The sequence below is a fragment of the Chiloscyllium plagiosum genome, unplaced genomic scaffold, assembly GCF_037043375.1.
Source record: "Chiloscyllium plagiosum isolate Xiang-an unplaced genomic scaffold, Cpla_swu_hap1 HiC_scaffold_15, whole genome shotgun sequence".
Lineage (NCBI taxonomy): Eukaryota > Metazoa > Chordata > Chondrichthyes > Orectolobiformes > Hemiscylliidae > Chiloscyllium > Chiloscyllium plagiosum.
The window spans coordinates 4175191-4192461 of NW_028270153.1; the positions used below are offsets into that span (position 1 = coordinate 4175191).

A 17271-nucleotide genomic window follows, 5' to 3' on the forward strand; every position below is an offset into this window, starting at 1 on the left:
TAAACTTTGCAGCAATCAGTGTTCGAGCTAACCCCTGTATGGTACCCTCCTTACAAAGGATTTGATGTGGAGGAGCTGATATTGGACTGGGGTGGACAAAGTTAAAAATCACACAACACCAGGTTATAGTCCAACAGGTTTATTTGGAAGCACTAGCTTTTGGAGTGCTGCTCCTACATCAGGTGGATGTGGAACAGGACCATACGACACAGAATTTATAGCAAAAGTGTTACAGTGTCATGGAGCTGTAATGATATATTAAACAAATTTAGATTATGTATTTCACCTATAAGAATGGGATATGTTAGTTTCAGTTTTTTAATATGTCAATCCCAGAACTCTTTTTAGGTTATATTCTCAAGATAGCTTCAGCTTTTCTAACAATAGGTGCCATCACACTATAGGACTGAAGTTAGGGGTAGGTTCTTCACTCAGCGAGTCGTAAGTTCATGGAATGCCCTGCCAGTAGCAGTGGTGGACTCTCCCTCTTTATGGGCATTTAAGTGGGCATTGAATAGGTATATGGAGGATAGTGGGTTAGTATAGGTTAGGTGGGCTTGGATCGGCGCAACATCGAGGGCCAAAGGGCCTGTACTGCGCTGTATTCTTCTATGTTCTATTAAGGTGCAAAGTTAAAGTCTGTCAGTGTCTCAATATTGAGTCAGACTGGTGCTATTTCTAACGTGGGGCTTACAGAACCTTACATGGATTTATGCAGTTTTTGAGCAAAATAAAATGTAATTCTGCAAATACAAATACATTTCATAAACTTATATGTGTGCGCATGCAGGAGAGATAGAGTGTGTGTGTGTATGTGAGCATGCATGTGGTTTGGGTGCATGTGAGAGTGTGTGTACGTGTGTGTTGAGTGATGAGGTACAAGCCTGTGAGAGGGTGCATGGGTGAGAGTGTGGGGGGTGCATGTATGTGCATGAAACAGCTTGTGTATGAAAGATGGTCATGTTAGTGCGTCAGTATGTAGGAATGTGTGTGTGGGTGTCTGTGTGGTGGAGTGGGGTCACCTGTAGGGTGACATGAACCCGAGGTCCTGGTTGAGGCCATCCCCATGGGTACCAAACTTGGCTATCAGCCTCTGCTTGGCCACCCTGCATTGTTGCTTGTCGCGAAGTCCATCTTAGAGAATGGTCACCCGAAAGTCCGAGGCTGAATATCACGGACCGCTGAAGTGTTCTCCAACAGGGAGGGAACACCATTCATCTGTTGCCGCAGTCTCTGCTCGGTCTTGCCAATGTACCATGCGTCAGGGCATCCTTGCCTGCAGCGTATGAGATAGACCACGTTGGCTGAGTCATCAGTACTCACCGCATACGTGCTGAGTGGTGTGCCCACATGTAATAGTAGTATCTGTGTCGACACTCTGACACGTCTTGCAGTGGTTGCTGTGACAGGGTTGTACAATTTTGTGGTCGATGTTGTACAAAAGGATTTGATATGGTCTGGAGAAACTAACTCCTCTGGTTATGGGAAGGGAGAAAGTGCTGTCTAGCATGGGCGGGGTGGGGGGGGGGGGGGGGGGAGTGGGGGGAGGTAGGCAGTGTAGTGGTGAATGGAAATACATCCTTGCATAAAGGATAGTGAAACTCTGGCACTGTCTCCCCCAACAATGCCGCATTCAACTAATGAACCTAACAAGGAATGGTCTCCTCCAATTCCTCTACAGGTCAGAGGATGCTCAGTGGGTGGACAGAGGTAGATTACTGAAGACACAGAAATAAAACCAGAAATTGCTGGAAAGGCTCAGCTGGTCTGTCAGCATTTGTGGACAGAGTCAGAGTTAATATTTTGGGTCGAGTGACCCTTCCTCAGAACTCTGTTTTCTAACTGGCATAAAGCGTCAGAGGAATCGCAGACTCAAGTGAGCAGGAACTGGATCAGGAGGAGAAAAGACAAAGTCAAGGTAAGGAGAGATGAGTTCTGAGGAAAGGTCACTTGACCTGAAACATTAGCTCTGATTTCTCTCCTCAGATGCTGCCAGACATGCTGAGCTTTTCCAGCAATTTCTAATTTTGCCTTTAATCTTTTCCATGTATAAATGAACATATCTTGGTACAAATAATGCTGCAAACAAAGACCCTGAAATAGAAACACTGAAACAGAGATTCACATTTGACTAAAGCACCAAAGGATTTTCTATGTACACACACAGACACACACACCCCCCCTCCAGCCTCCCTCACCCCTCTCCCCACCCTCGTCACATGGGAATTCGGATGCTTGATTTGAGAGATGGTTGAACTGCCTCCTTTCAGTGAATACCCCAAGACTGATCTGTACTCCACCGTCATACCATCGTTATCCATCAGAGCCTTGAAGGAGCTGCCCAGACTCTGTCGCATGTTTGCAGACTCAAAACTACTTGTATTGATGGGAAATTTAAAAACTTTGGATAATGAAAGCTGATTTCTCATTTGGATCCCACTCAATCTGAAATCCCCATCTTGCTCACTGTCCAGGGCAGCTCAGACAACCTGCCAGCTGTGTGCTGGAATGTGGCTCAGCAGTATTTACGCTCTTCCCCACACAGTGCAGGGCCACTTTTGGAAAGTGATGATTATTGTATGTAAACAAACACTGCTGGCTGTCTGTTTCTTTCATATTAATTTTTGGCATTTAACTGTTGAGGATTTTACGTTCAAAGAACGCATATGTTTCATTTCCACTCAAACCCTGAGTAAGGAAGTTCTGAGATGCAGACAAGCAGATTAGACTGAGTATAAGCTTTCTATTTTTAAACTCTTTGGAAGATTTTATGAGATTAAAGATGCTATATAAAAGCAAGTTGTTGCTGTGATCCTTGGGATTTACTCCTCCACGGTTACATTTACATTAGGCAAGTGAAACTTCACACGGAGAGGAATCTACAATTTGAATAATAAAAACACAGAGTGCTGGAGAAACTCAGTAGGTCTGATAGAGTCTCTAGAGAAAGTGAGGACTGCAAATACTGGAGAGTCAGAGTCAAAAAGTGTGGTGCTGGAAGAGCACAGCAGGTCAGGCAGCTTCCGAGGAGCAGGAGAGTCGACGTTCCAGTCATAAGCCTTCCTGATGAAACGCTCATGCCTGAAACATCCACCCTCCTGCTCCGTCTGCTGCAGACCTGCTGTGCTTTTTCCAGCGCCACACATTTTCACAGAATCTGTCAACAGGGAAAGAGTTAATATTTCAAATCCATAATGACTCTTCAACAGAACTCCAATTCAGAACTCCAGTCATAACCGGACTTGAAACGTTAACTCTGTTTCTCCAGCATTTTGTTTTTAATTCAGATTTGCCACCGTCCACAGTACCTTAGGGTTATCTGGTATTCCAGTGAATGGATTCATAAAAAGCCCATTGAGGTGAAGCTCTAGGATGCCTTTCTTTGAATTTTCTGGCTGGGCCCAGTAATTATTGCGCCTCCCTAGTTGCCCCTTGAGAAGGTGGGGGTGAGCTGCCTTTTTGAACTGCTACAGTCCATGTGCTGTGGGTTAACTCACAATACCCTTAGGGAGGGAATTCCAGGATTTTGACCCAGTGACGGTGAGGGAATGTTGATACATTTCCAAGTCAGGATGGAGTGTGGCTTGGAGGGGAACTTGCAGAGAATGGTCTTTTGTCACAGTCTACTCAGACCCCTTGGCATCATGGTAGCCCACAAACCCACCAACACACTAAAACAGCAGCTAATGAACTTGAAAGACCGTATACAGACAATGAGTAAAACTAACCTCATTTACAAAATACCGTGCAAGGACTGTAACAAACACTACATTGGACAAACAGGTAGAAAACTAGCCACCAGGATACATGAACATCAACCAGCCACAAAAAGACATGACCCTCTGTCCCTGGTATCCTCACATACAGATGAGGAAGGACAGCACTTCAACTGGGACAATACATCCATCCTAGGACAAGCCAAACAAAGACACACACGAGAATTTCTATAAGTATGGCATTCCATACAGAACTCTATCAACAAACACATCGGGTTAGACCCCATCTACCACCCCCTGAGAAAAGGAACAGGAAGTGACTTCACCACAGGAAATAACATCACCACAGGAAATGACATCAACCCAAAGAAACCCAAACATATAAATGGAAAGCAGGAATTTTCAGCATTGCTTCGCATGAGGCCCACTGAAGATATTACCTAGTCAGGTAACGAAACGTCTGGAAATGAACCTTTTAGCTCAGCTAGCAAACCTACATCCAAAACCTCAACTTGAGCTACAAATCTTCTCAAAACTTGCTAAGTGAATGGTCATATAGTCATAGAGATGTACAGCACGGAAACCGATCCTTCAGTCCAACCTGTCCATGCCGACCAGATATCTTAACCTAATCCTACCTGCCAGCACCTGGCCCATATCCCTCCAAACCCTTCCTATTTATATATCCATCCAGACGCCTTTTAAATGTTGCAATTGTACCAGCTTCCACCACATCCTCTGGTAGTTCATTTCATACACGTACCACCCTCTGTGTGAAAAGGTTGCCCCTTAGGTCCCTTTTATATTTTTCCCCATTCAACCTAAACCATGCCCTCTAGTTCTGGACTCCCCAACCCCAGGGAAAAGATTGTTTATTTATCCTATCCATGCCCCTCATGACTTTATAGACCTCTATAAAATCACCCCTCAGCCTCCGACGCTCCAGGGAAAACAGCCCCAGCCTGTTCAGCCTCTCCTTATAGCTCAAATCCTCCAACCCTGGCATCATCCTTGTAAATCTTTTCTGAACCCTTTCAAGTTTCACAACATCTGTCCGATAGGAAGGAGACCAGAATTGCATGCAATATTCCAAAAGTGGCCTAACCAATGTCCTGTACAGCCGAAACATGATCTCCCAACTCCTATAATCAATGCTCTGACCAATAAAGGAAAGCATACCAAACACCTTCTTCACTATCCTATCTACCTGCAACTCTACTTTCAAGAAACCATGAATCTGCACTCCAAGGTCTCTTTGCTCAGCCACACTCCCCAGGACCTTACCATTAAGTTTATAAGTCCTGTCCTGATTTGCCTTTCCAAAATGCAGCACCTCACATTTATCTAAATTAAACTCCATCTTCCATTCCTCGATCCATTGACCCATCTGATCAAGATCCTGTTGTACTCTGAGGTAACCTCCTTCACTGGCAACTACACCTCCAATGTTGGTGTCATCTGCAAATTTACCAACTACACCTCCAATGTTGGTGTCATCTGCAAATTTACCAACTACTCCTCCTATGTTCACATTCAAATCATTTTGAATCTGCTTTCCTTGTCCTTCTACATGGAAGATGCTATCTGATGATTCGTGGAGCTTGTATTGTAGGTAGTCCACACTGCTGCTACTGAGCGTCGGTGGTGGAGGGAGTGGATGAGTTGCCAATCAATGGAAGCTGCTTTGTCCTGGATGGTGTCGAACTTCTTGAGTGGTGTTGGAACTGCCCCCATCCAGGCAAGTGGGGAGTATTCCATAACACTCCTGACCTGTGCCTCATAGATGGTGGACATGCTTTGGGGAGTCAGGAAGTAAGTGACTCACTACAGTATTCCTTGCATCTGACCTGCTCTTGTGGTCATTGTGTTTATATGAATTTCTGGTCAATGGTAACCCCCATAATGTTGGTAGTGGGGGATTCAGTTATGGAGATGCCTTTGAAAGTAAAGGCTGATAGTTAGATCATCTCTTGTTGGAGATGGTCATTGTCTGGTTCTTGGGTGACCCAAATGTTACTTGCCAGCACGATGAATGTTATTCAGGTCTTGCTGCATTTGGACATGACTGCTTCAGTACATGAGGAGTTGTGAATGGTACTGAACATTGTATAATAACCATCAGTGAACAGCCCTGATTATGACCTTATGATGGAGGGAAGGTCATTGCTGAAGCAGTTGAAGATGGTTGGGTCTAGGACACTACCCTGAGGAACTCCTGCAGAGACGTCCTGGAGCTGAGATGACTGACCTCCAACACCCACAACCATCTTTCTATGTGTCAGGTAATGACTCCAACCACCAAAGAGCGTGTCTCCTGATTTCAGTTTTGCTCAGGCTCCCTGATGCCACACTCAGTCAAATGCAGCCTGGATGTCAAAGGCAGTCTTTTGACTCACCTCTGAAATTCAACTCTTTTGTCTGTATTCTTGAAGCCGCAATTCAATAAGCGAATCATGGCATGAAGTAATCCACTTCGAACACGCAGGATTCTGAAGTCTCTGGGATTAAAGAAATGTATAGCAAAAAGCTTTTTCTCCAGAGTGGGGGCCTCAATTACTAGGGGTCACGAGTTCAAGGTGAAAGGGGAAAGGTTTAAGGGAGATATGCATAGAAAGTTCTTTACGCAGAGGGTGGTGGGTGACTGGAACGCACTGCCAGTGGAGGTGGTAGAGACAGACATGATTGGGTCATTTAAGATGTATCTAGACAGAGACTTGAATGGGCAGGGAGCAGAGGGATACAGATCCTTAGAAAACAGGCGGCAGGTTTAGATAGGGGATCTGGGTCAGCGCAGGCTTGGAGGGCCGAAGGGCCTGCTCCTGTGCTGGAATTTTCTTTGTTCTTTGTTCTATACAAACAGAAGTTTTAAAACAAATATTTCAGAATGTAGCAAGGCTTATCTAGTCAATATACCTGGGGACAAAATCTAAGAGACAGTGATATCTTCAGTCTTAAGTGTAACAATAGGTATGTGTCAAATTATTAAGAATAAATTATTTGAATTGTAAAATTGAAGAATACAGGTGACCAAACAGCTATCGAGTCTGCTTCATGATGGAATAAACCTGCTGTGCATAAAACTCTTATGCAAGCTAATAAATAGTGAAGAATTACATTATTTGTGAGCATTCATTCTGTGACATAACAAAAAGATTGCTATTTTAAATTTAAACTCAACATCATTTTAAAATAAACCATTCTGAAATATTTTCCTTGAGGAGAGCAGTAGCAATAGACCCTAGCATTTCCCCACCATCAATCACAGACGCAGTCAGACTTTCAATCAACTGAAACAGTTCTCTGATGCGATGTGACTCAGTAGGCACCAACCCTGCCTACGTTTCACCATCAAGTTTACCAAGCCCCGTGGTGGCTTGCAACTGGGCTTCTTCAATTTGACCTGACTCTCAGTTCACACCCAACTCCACCCAAGTTTCATACTGGCTTGTTCAATTTTACACAGTTCATAAATATATTTTCGATCTGGTTTTAATGTGAACAATCTTGAAAAAATATATGACCCGGAATAATGAGTGAACAGGATAAGATTAAAACGTAAGCTAGCATCCCACAAGAGTCACAAAGACGGTTTAGAAAATTCCAAATGGGAAAGATGCGAAACAGTTCAGAAGCGATTAATTTCTTGTCCAACATCGCAGACCTTAGAAAGGCAGCTATCAGACTGGATTAAAATGTCACTCAGACAACCTGTTCAACATCACGCGCTGCGAATGACAAATCAAACTAAGAGGATGATGAAAGACAAGTCTTTGCATCCTGAGGCAGTTCAGTCTGTGCTCTTTATGCAGTCACCTCAGGTGAGTTGGAGTCTCTCTCAACCCCTCTCTCACTCACTCCAGTGAACCAACATGTTGATTTGTCCAAAACTAACAACAGTGGCTCCTTGATACACACCAGTCGAGAGGTGTCAATTAAATACGCCTGCGTTTGGCTCCACTGGGGCTGGAGGGGTTACTGCTCACGCTCAGAAGGTTCACAGTGGCTCGGTTCCTTTTCCGCTTGTCGATTACCTCCTTAGTCCCAAGCTCACCGGCTACCAGCGTTCTCTCCTTCACTGCTGGCTTCTCCATCATCTTCATGTTACCTGGACATGCAAGAATCAAAATCAATCATTGTTCAAGAAAGATTGAATCATTCCCACAAGATACATTAAAAGCCAATACTCAAATTAATTGCATTGCTGCGTTACATTTTTGACAATTTGTTTTTGCAGTTATAGCCATTTACCATTTCAGACTATGTTTCATGTCAATGCATCAATAATAATGACTAGGTCAATAAGTAGCACACCTATCGAGACACAGTTCACAATGCAGGGTGGCATAAGCACAGAGTAATGGAGAACGCTGCACTGTCGGAAGGTCAGCACCGAGGGAGTGCCGCACTGTTGGAGGGTCAGCGCCGAGGGTGTGCCACACTGTCAGAGGGTCATTGCTGAGGGAGTGCCAGTGTCAGAGGGTCAATGCTGAGGGAGCGGGCACTATCGGAGGGTCAGCGCTAAGGGACTGCTGCACTATCGGAGTGCTGAAGGAGTGCTGCACTGTCAGAAGATCTGTACTGAGGGAGTGCTGCATAGTTAGAAGGTCAGTGCTGAGGGAGTGGGCACTATCGGAGGATGACAGTTGTTCTAATGGAGGTGCCTTCCTCAGATGAATTGTTCCTGGATCTTGTGCAATATTTAATTTTCAACGAACATTATCTAAAGTGACTATCTCCATGTTTATGTGATGCTGTTTATGGGACCTTCCAGCCTCCACACTGGATGCCTGCTTCACAGCTGCAACTAATTGAAACACATGACATTGTGTAACAGAACATACCAAATGTTTTAAATGAATGATGATATCTGTCTGCAATACTGTGTCAAACTTTGTCCATTATTAATTTGGTTGGACACGCAGATGGTGTCACACCCTGAGTGGCGTGATTGCAGATCTCCAGAGATGAGGATGTGGGAGTGTCTGTCCATCATCAGCTTTCATGGCAGGAAGGAAGGCTGTGCCCTTTGCTGGTTGGCCATGTCCAACTGTAAACCGCTTGGAAATGTCTTGATTCCGATCCTAATGAGCTCTGGTTGGGGTGGTGTGGAGACTTGTGTGGACAAGAAAATAGCAGCATGACCAGTTGGTGGGTCTGTGCTGTACATTCTGTAGCAAGCAATTAAAAGTAATTGTATGAATCCGTAAACTACCCTCAATCACCAGAACAATCACATAACATGACTGGTGTGGGAAACAAGACCAATCTTTTAGCTTAGTTCAATGCTATTGGAAACTGGATTGGAAACATTAAGCTGTGTTTTTCTCTCCCCACAGATGGCGCCAGACCTGCTGAATTTGGCCAGTAATTTCTGGTTTTGTTTAATATGGGGTAATCTTATGGAGTTACTGAGACATCATGTCATCTCCCAACCTGCCTGTGCAGTCTGTGAACAGAGACCGTGCAGTCTGAGTGTCCTCTCTGAACCTGATACAAACGTTATATGTCCCTAATGCTCAGGACCAGCTCACCGAACACAGATTCTTCATTTACCATCTGGGGAAGTTCACCACGCGTTTAAGACAAGGCTTTACTGTACTCGCTTCAGGTCTGAGCTTAGCTCCATCTCACTTTGATGCTGTTGAATAGATCGGGTACGTACCCTCGTCAGCAAGTGGCTGCTCCAGTAACTCCTCTCTGTGTTCATCCTTCAGTTCTTCCTCTGTTCCACTCTTGCCTGTGGTTGAAGATTCAAAACATCACCCACCAAATTCATAAAGTGAAACCCAGGGTTGACAATGACCCCTGCACTGGAGAGTGTGTGTGTGTGTGAGAGAGAGAGAGAGAGTGTATGCGAGTGTGAGAGTGAGAGAGACAGAGGGAGAGAGTGTGTATGAGAGTGTTTGAGGAGAGAGAGAAACATACACAGAGTGTGTGTGTGTGTGTGTGTGGTGGGGGATGGGGAGGGTTGAGTGGGTGTGGTGTGTCAGCTATCCCCGCACGTACGTCAGGTGACCATGACAGTTGGAGAAAGTGATGACTGCAGATGCTGGAGACCAGAGTCGAAAAATGTGGTGCTGGAAAAGCACAGCAGGTCAGGCAGCATCCGAGGAGCAGGAGAGTTGACGTTTCAGGCATAGGCCTTTCGCTCTGATGGATTCTCCTGCTCCTTGGATGCTGCCTGACCTGCTGTGCTTTTCCAACGCCACACTTTCTGACTCTGGCCATGACAGTTGTGAGGTTCAGTCCTCACTGTGATCTTCTGGTATACAGGATTGTAACTGAGATGGGTTAGAAATGTGAACTTTAGAGTCGCAAGCCCAGGAAAGAATAAATCGGCTTGTTCACAGCTCCATACCTTCTTTTACTTCATGAATAATGTCTTCAGGAAGAACAAAATTCCGCTCGCCATTTGGGAAAGGGAGAATTTCTGATTCGTGCTGAAAAACAATGGATAACAAAGAAACCTAAACTGAGAAAACAGCAGTTATAAAGTCCTTCACATAGAAAATCTTTGCAAAGTGCTTCAGATGAACACAATGCAAACGTCAGTCCTGTGAAGTATGCTGTGTTGTTGTACTAAGGTGTGTTATGAATGTAAACTTTGTTGGCTATAGAAGACAAGTGCTGAAAATGTGTTGCTGGAAAAGCACAGCAGGTCAGGCAGCATCCAAGGAACAGGAGAATCGACGTTTCGGGCATGAGCCCTTCTTCAGGAATGACTTATGACTTCAGGCTTATGCCCAAAACGTCGATTCTCCTGTTCCTTGGATGCTGCCTGACCTGCTGCGCTTTTCCAGCAACACATTTTCAGCTCTGATCTCCAGCATCTGCAGCACTCACTTTCTCCTATAGATGACAAGTGGCTTGCAGTAAAATGATACTTTGCAAACCTTCAATTCCTCTCTCCAAAATGTGAATGGTGCTGATAATTATAGCACCTTGCATTGAGTAAGCATTTTTAACATTGCAAAGGGTCCCCAAGCATGGAGGGACAAAGGAATGGGAATCCCTGACTGTGGGGGAAGGGTAGCTGAAAGTCTGGTCACTGAGGGTGCAATAAACAACTGGGGCAAAGCGGTTAGATTCAAGGGATAGGAGTGTCCAGCTTTTCGTTACCTTTCCAACTCTATCCTCATGTGCTTCAGTGCTTTGTTGATAACTGCTCCTGTGAAAAGCCATAAATCGTTAAAACTGAGTAACCCATGACGGATTAATCTAGATTAATGTAATAAGCTCTCACAATAGGTAACGGTCTTCAAGAGTTTCTATGTTGCGTTCTGGAAATCAGTGACAGGGTCAGCATTTATTTCCCATGTCGGGATCTAGGAGTCAGTGACACGGCCAGCATTTATTCCCCATGTCGGGATCTGGGATCAGTGACATGGCCAGCATTTATTTCCCATGTCGGGATCTAGGAGTCAGTGACACGGCCAGCATTTATTCCCCATGTCGGGATCTGGGATCAGTGATATGGCCAGCATTTATTCCCCATGTCGGGATCTAGGAGTCAGTGACACGGCCAGCAATTATTTCCCATGTCGGGATCTAGGAGTCAGTGACACGGCCAGCATTTATTTCCCATGTCGGGATCTAGGAGTCAGTGACACGGCCAGCATTTATTCCCCATGTCGGGATCTGGGAATCAGTGACACGGCCAGCATTTATTCCCCATGTCGGGATCTGGGAATCAGTGACACGGCCAGCATTTATTCCCCATGTCGGGATCTGGGAATCAGTGACACGGCCAGCATTTATTTCCCATGTCGGGATCTGGGATCAGTGACACGGCCAGCATTTATTCCCCATGTCGGGATCTGGGAATCAGTGACACGGCCAGCATTTATTCTCCATGTCGGGATCTGGGATCAGTGACAAGGGCAGCATTTATTCCCCATGTCGGGATCTGGGATCAGTGACACGGCCAGCATTTATTTCCCATGTCGGGATCTGGGATCAGTGACACGGCCAGCATTTATTCCCCATGTCGGGATCTGGGAATCAGTGACACGGCCAGCATTTATTCCCCATGTCGGGATCTGGGATCAGTGACACGGCCAGCATTTATTCCCCATGTCGGGATCTGGGAATCAGTGACACGGCCAGCATTTATTCCCCACGTCCGGATCTGGGAATCAGTGACACGGCCAGCATTTATTTCCCATGTGGGGATCTGGGAATCAGTGACACGGCCAGCATTTATTCCCCATGTCGGGATCTGGGAATCAGTGACACGGCCAGCATTTATTCCCCATGTCGGGATCTGGGAATCAGTGACACGGCCAGCATTTATTCCCCATGTCGGGATCTGGGAATCAGTGACAAGGGCAGCATTTATTCCCCATGTCGGGATCTGGGAATCAGAGACACGGCCAGCTTTTATTCCCCATGTCGGGATCTGGGATCAGTGACACGGCCAGCATTTATTCCCCATATCGGAATCTGGGATCAGTCACAATGCCAGCATTTATTCCCCATGTCGGGATCTGGGAATCAGTGACAAGGGCAGCATTTATTCCCCATGTCGGGATCTGGGAATCAGTGACTCGGCCAGCATTTATTCCCCATGTTGGGATCTGGGATCAGTGACACGGCCAGCATTTATTTCCCATGTCGGGATCTGGGAATCAGTGACAGGGCCAGCATTTATTTCCCATGTTGGGATCTGGGAATCAGTGATATGGCCAGCATTTATTTCCCATGTCGGGATCTGGGATCAGTGATATGGCCAGCATTTATTTCCCATGTCGGGATCTGGGAATCAGTGACACGGCCAGCATTTATTCCCCATGTTGGGATCTGGGATCAGTGACAAGCGCAGCATTTATTCCCCATATCGGAATCTGGGATCAGTCACACGGCCAGCATTTATTCCCCATGTCGGGATTTGGGAATCAGTGACAAGGGCAGCATTTATTCCCCATGTCGGGATCTGGGAATCAGTGACAGGGCCAGCATTTATTCCCCATGTCGGGATCTGGGATCAGTGACACGGCCAGCATTTATTCCCCATGTCGGGATCTGGGATCAGTGACACGGCCAGCATTTATTCCCCATGTCGGGATCTGGGAATCAGTGACACGGCCAGCATTTATTCCCCATGTCGGGATCTGGGAATCAGTGACACAGCCAGCATTTATTTCCCATGTCGGGATCTGGGATCAGTGACACGGGCAGCATTTATTCCCCATGTTGGGATTTGGGAATCAGTGATATGGCCAGCTTTTATTCCCCATGTCGGGATCTGGGATCAGTGATATGGCCAGCATTTATTCCCCATGTCGGGATCTGGAAATCAGAGACACATCCAGCATTTATTCCCCATATTGGGATTTGGGAATCAGAGACACGGCCAGCTTTTATTCCCCATGTCAGGATCTGGGATCAGTGACAAGCGCAGCATTTATTCCCCATATCGAAATCTGGGATCAGTCACACGGCCAGCATTTATTCCCCATGTCGGGATCTGGGAATCAGTGATAAGGGCAGCATTTATTCCCCATGTCCGGATCTGGAATCAGTGACACGGCCAGCATTTATTCCCCATGTCGGGATCTGGGAATCAGTGACAGGACCAGCATTTATTTCCCATGTCGGGATCTGGGAATCAGTGACTCGGCCAGCATTTATTCCCCATGTCGGGATCTGGGAATCCGTGACAGGACCAGCATTTATTTCCCATGTCGGGATCTGGGAATCAGTGACAGGGCCAGCATTTATTTCCCATGTCGGGATCTGGGAATCAGTGACACGGCCAGCATTTATTCCCCATGTCGGGATCTGGAAATCAGTGACACAGCCACCATTTATTCCCCATGTCGGGATCTGGGAATCAGTGACAGGCCGAGCATTTATTCCCCATGTTGGGATCTGGGAATCAGAGACACGGCCAGCTTTTATTCCCCATGTCGGGATCTGGGAATCAGTGACAGGGCCAGCATTTATTTCCCATGTCGGGATCTGGGAATCAGTGACAGGGCCAGCATTTATTTCCCATGTCGGGATCTGGGAATCAGTGACAGGGCCAGCATTTATTCCCCATGTCGGGATCTGGAAATCAGTGACAGGCCGAGCATTTATTCCCCATGTTGGGATCTGGGAATCAGAGACACGGCCAGCATTTATTTCCCATGTCGGGATCTGGGAATCAGTGACACAGCCAGCATTTATTCCCCATGTCGGGATCTGGGAATCAGTGACAGGCCGAGCATTTATTCCCCATGTTGGGATCTGGGAATCAGAGACACGGCCAGCTTTTATTCCCCATGTTGGGATCTGGGAATCAGAGACACGGCCAGCTTTTATTCCCCATGTCGGGATCTGGGAATCAGTGACAAGGGCAGCATTTATTCCCCATGTCGGGATCTGGGAATCAGTGACTCGGCCAGCATTTATTCCCCATGTTGGGATCTGGGATCAGTGACACGGCCAGCATTTATTTCCCATGTCGGGATCTGGGAATCAGTGACAGGGCCAGCATTTATTTCCCATGTCGGGATCTGGGAATCAGTGACAGGGCCAGCATTTATTTCCCATGTCGGGATCTGGGAATCAGTGACAGGGCCAGCATTTATTCCCCATGTCGGGATCTGGAAATCAGTGACACAGCCAGCATTTATTCCCCATGTTGGGATCTGGGAATCAGTGACAGGACCAGCATTTATTTCCCATTCGGGATCTGGGAATCAGTGACAGGGCCAGCATTTATTTCCCAGGTCGGGATCTGGGAATCAATGACAGGGCCAGCATTTATTTCCCAGGTCGGGATCTGGGAATCAGTGACACAGCCAGCATTTATTCCCCATGTCGGGATCTGGAAATCAGTGACACGGCCAGCATTTATTCCCCACGTCGGGATCTGGGAATCAGTGACAGGGCCAGCATTTATTCCCCATGTTGGGATCTGGAAATCAGTGACATGGCCAGCATTTATTCCCCATGTCGGGATCTGGGAATCAGTGACACAGCCAGCATTTATTCCCCATGTCGGGATCTGGGAATCAGTGACAGGGCCAGCATTTATTCCCCATGTTGGGATCTGGAAATCAGTGACATGGCCAGCATTTATTCCCCATGTCGGGATCTGGGAATCAGTGACACGGCCAGCATTTATTCCCCATGTTGGGATCTGGGATCAGTGACACGGCCAGCATTTATTCCCCATGTTGGGATTTGGGAATTAGTGACAGGGCCAGCATTTATTTCCCATGTTGGGATCTGGGATCAGTGATATGGCCAGCTTTTATTCCCCATGTCGGGATCTGGGAATCAGTGACACGGCCAGCATTTATTCCCCATGTTGGGATCTGGGATCAGTGACACGGCTAGCATTTATTCCCCATATTGGGATTTGGGAATCAGAGACACGGCCAGCTTTTATTCCCCATGTCGGGATCTGGGATCAGTGACAAGCGCAGCATTTATTCCCCATATCGGAATCTGGGATCAGTCACAATGCCAGCATTTATTCCCCATATCGGGATCTGGGAATCAGTGACAAGGGCAGCATTTATTCCCCATGTCCGGATCTGGGAATCAGTGACAGGGCCAGCATTTATTTCCCATGTCGGGATCTGGGAATCAGTGACAGGGCCAGCATTTATTCCCCATGTCGGGATCTGGGAATCAGAGACAGGGCCAGCATTTATTCCCCATATCGGGATCTGGGAATCAGTGACAAGGGCAGCATTTATTCCCCATGTTGGGATTTGGGAATCAGTGACAGGGCCAGCTTTTATTCCCCATATCGGAATCTGGGATCAGTCACAATGCCAGCATTTATTCCCCATGTTGGGATCTGGGAATCAGTGACAGGGACAGCATGTATTTCCCATATCGGAATCTGGGATCAGTCACATGGCCAGCATTTATTCCCCATGTCGGGATCTGGGAATCAGTGACAAGGCCAGCTTTTATTCCCCATGTCGGGATCTGGGAATCAGTGACAGGGCCAGCATTTATTCCCTATGTCGGGATCTGGGAATCAGTGACAAAGAAGGCATTTATTCCCTATGTCGGGATCTGGGAATCAGTGTCAAGGGCAGCTTTTATTCCCCATGTTGGGATCTGGGAATCAGTGACAGGGCCAGCATTTATTCCCTATGTCGGGATCTGGGAATCAGTGACAAGGGCAGCATTTATTCCCCACGTCGGGATTTGGGATCAGTGACAAGGGAAGCACTTATTCCCCATATCGGGATCTGGAATTAGTGACAAGGGCAGCATTTATTCCCCATGTCGGGATCTGGGATCAGTGACACGGCCAACATTTATTCCCCACGTTGGGATCTGGGATCAGTGACAAGGCCAGCTTTTATTCCCCATGTCGGGATCTGGGATCAGTGACAAGGCCAGCTTTTATTCCCCATGTCGGGATTTGGGAATCAGTGACACGGCCAGCATTTATTCCCTATGTCGGGATCTGGGATCAGTGACACGGCCAACATTTATTCCCCACGTTGGGATCTGGGATCAGTGACAAGGCCAGCTTTTATTCCCCATGTCGGGATCTGGGATCAGTGACAAGGGAAGCACTTATTCCCCATGTCCGGATTTGGGAATCAGAGACACGGCCAGCATTTATTCCCTATGTCGGGATCTGGGAATCAGTGACAAGGGAAGCACTTATTCCCCATGTCGGGATTTGGGAATCAGAGACATGGCCAGCATTTATTCCCCATGTCGGGATTTGGGAATCAGAGACACGGCCAGCATTTATTCCCCATGTCCGGATCTGGAATCAGTGACAAGGGCAGCATTTATTCGCCATGTCGGGATCTAGGAGTCAGTGACACGGCCAGCAAGTATTCCCCATGTCGGGATCTGGGAATCAGTGACAAGGGCAGCATTTATTCCCCATGTTGGGATCTGGGAATCAGTGACAGGGCCAGCATTTATTTCCCATGTCGGGATCTGGGAATCAGTGACAGGACCAGCATTTATTTCCCATGTCGGGATCTGGGAATCAGTGACACGGCCAGCATTTATTCCCCATGTTGGGATCTGGGAATCAGTGACACGGCCAGCATTTATTCCCCATGTTGGGATCTGGGAATCAGTGACACGGCCAGCATTTATTCCCCATGTTGGGATTTGCGAATCAGTGACAGGGCCAGCATTTATTTCCCATGTTGGGATCTGAGATCAGTGATATGGCCAGCTTTTATTCCCCATGTCGGGATCTGGGAATCAGAGACACGGCCAGCATTTATTCCCCATATTGGGATTTGGGAATCAGAGACACGGCCAGCTTTTATTCCCCATGTCGGGATCTGGGATCAGTGACAAGCGCAGCATTTATTCCCCATATCGGAATCTGGGATCAGTCACAATGCCAGCATTTATTCCCCATGTCGGGATCTGGGAATCAGTGACAGGGCCAGCATTTATTCCCCATGTCGGGATCTGGGAATCAGTGACACGGCCAGCATTTATTCCCCATGTCGGGATCTGGGAATCAGTGACAGGGACAGCATTTATTCCCCATGTCGGGATCTGGGAATCAGTGACAGGGCCAGCATTTATTCCCCATGTCGGGATCTGGGAATCAGTGACA

General features: G+C 46.9%; 1 protein-coding gene across 2 annotated transcripts in view; it reads right to left on the reverse strand.

The window, feature by feature from the left end:
* Positions 1-624: 624 nt before the first annotated feature.
* mrgbp (MRG/MORF4L binding protein) overlaps positions 625-17271 on the reverse strand; it is a 29251-nt gene continuing 12604 nt past the window's right edge. Inside the window, exons 3-7 of one of the 2 annotated variants that reach the window (XR_015759510.1) lie at positions 10075-10156; positions 9379-9453; positions 7632-7821; positions 1833-1887; positions 625-1286 (exon numbers count right to left, since the gene is read on the reverse strand). Coding sequence is in view for 1 of the 2 variants with exons in the window: in XM_087994695.1 (XP_087850821.1) it covers positions 7649-7821; positions 9379-9453; positions 10075-10156 (330 nt within the window). In the remaining variant the exon portion in view is untranslated. Of the gene's footprint in view, positions 1287-1832; positions 1888-7189; positions 7822-9378; positions 9454-10074; positions 10157-17271 lie in introns of those variants that run through there. The other variant, XM_087994695.1, reaches the window with a different exon arrangement.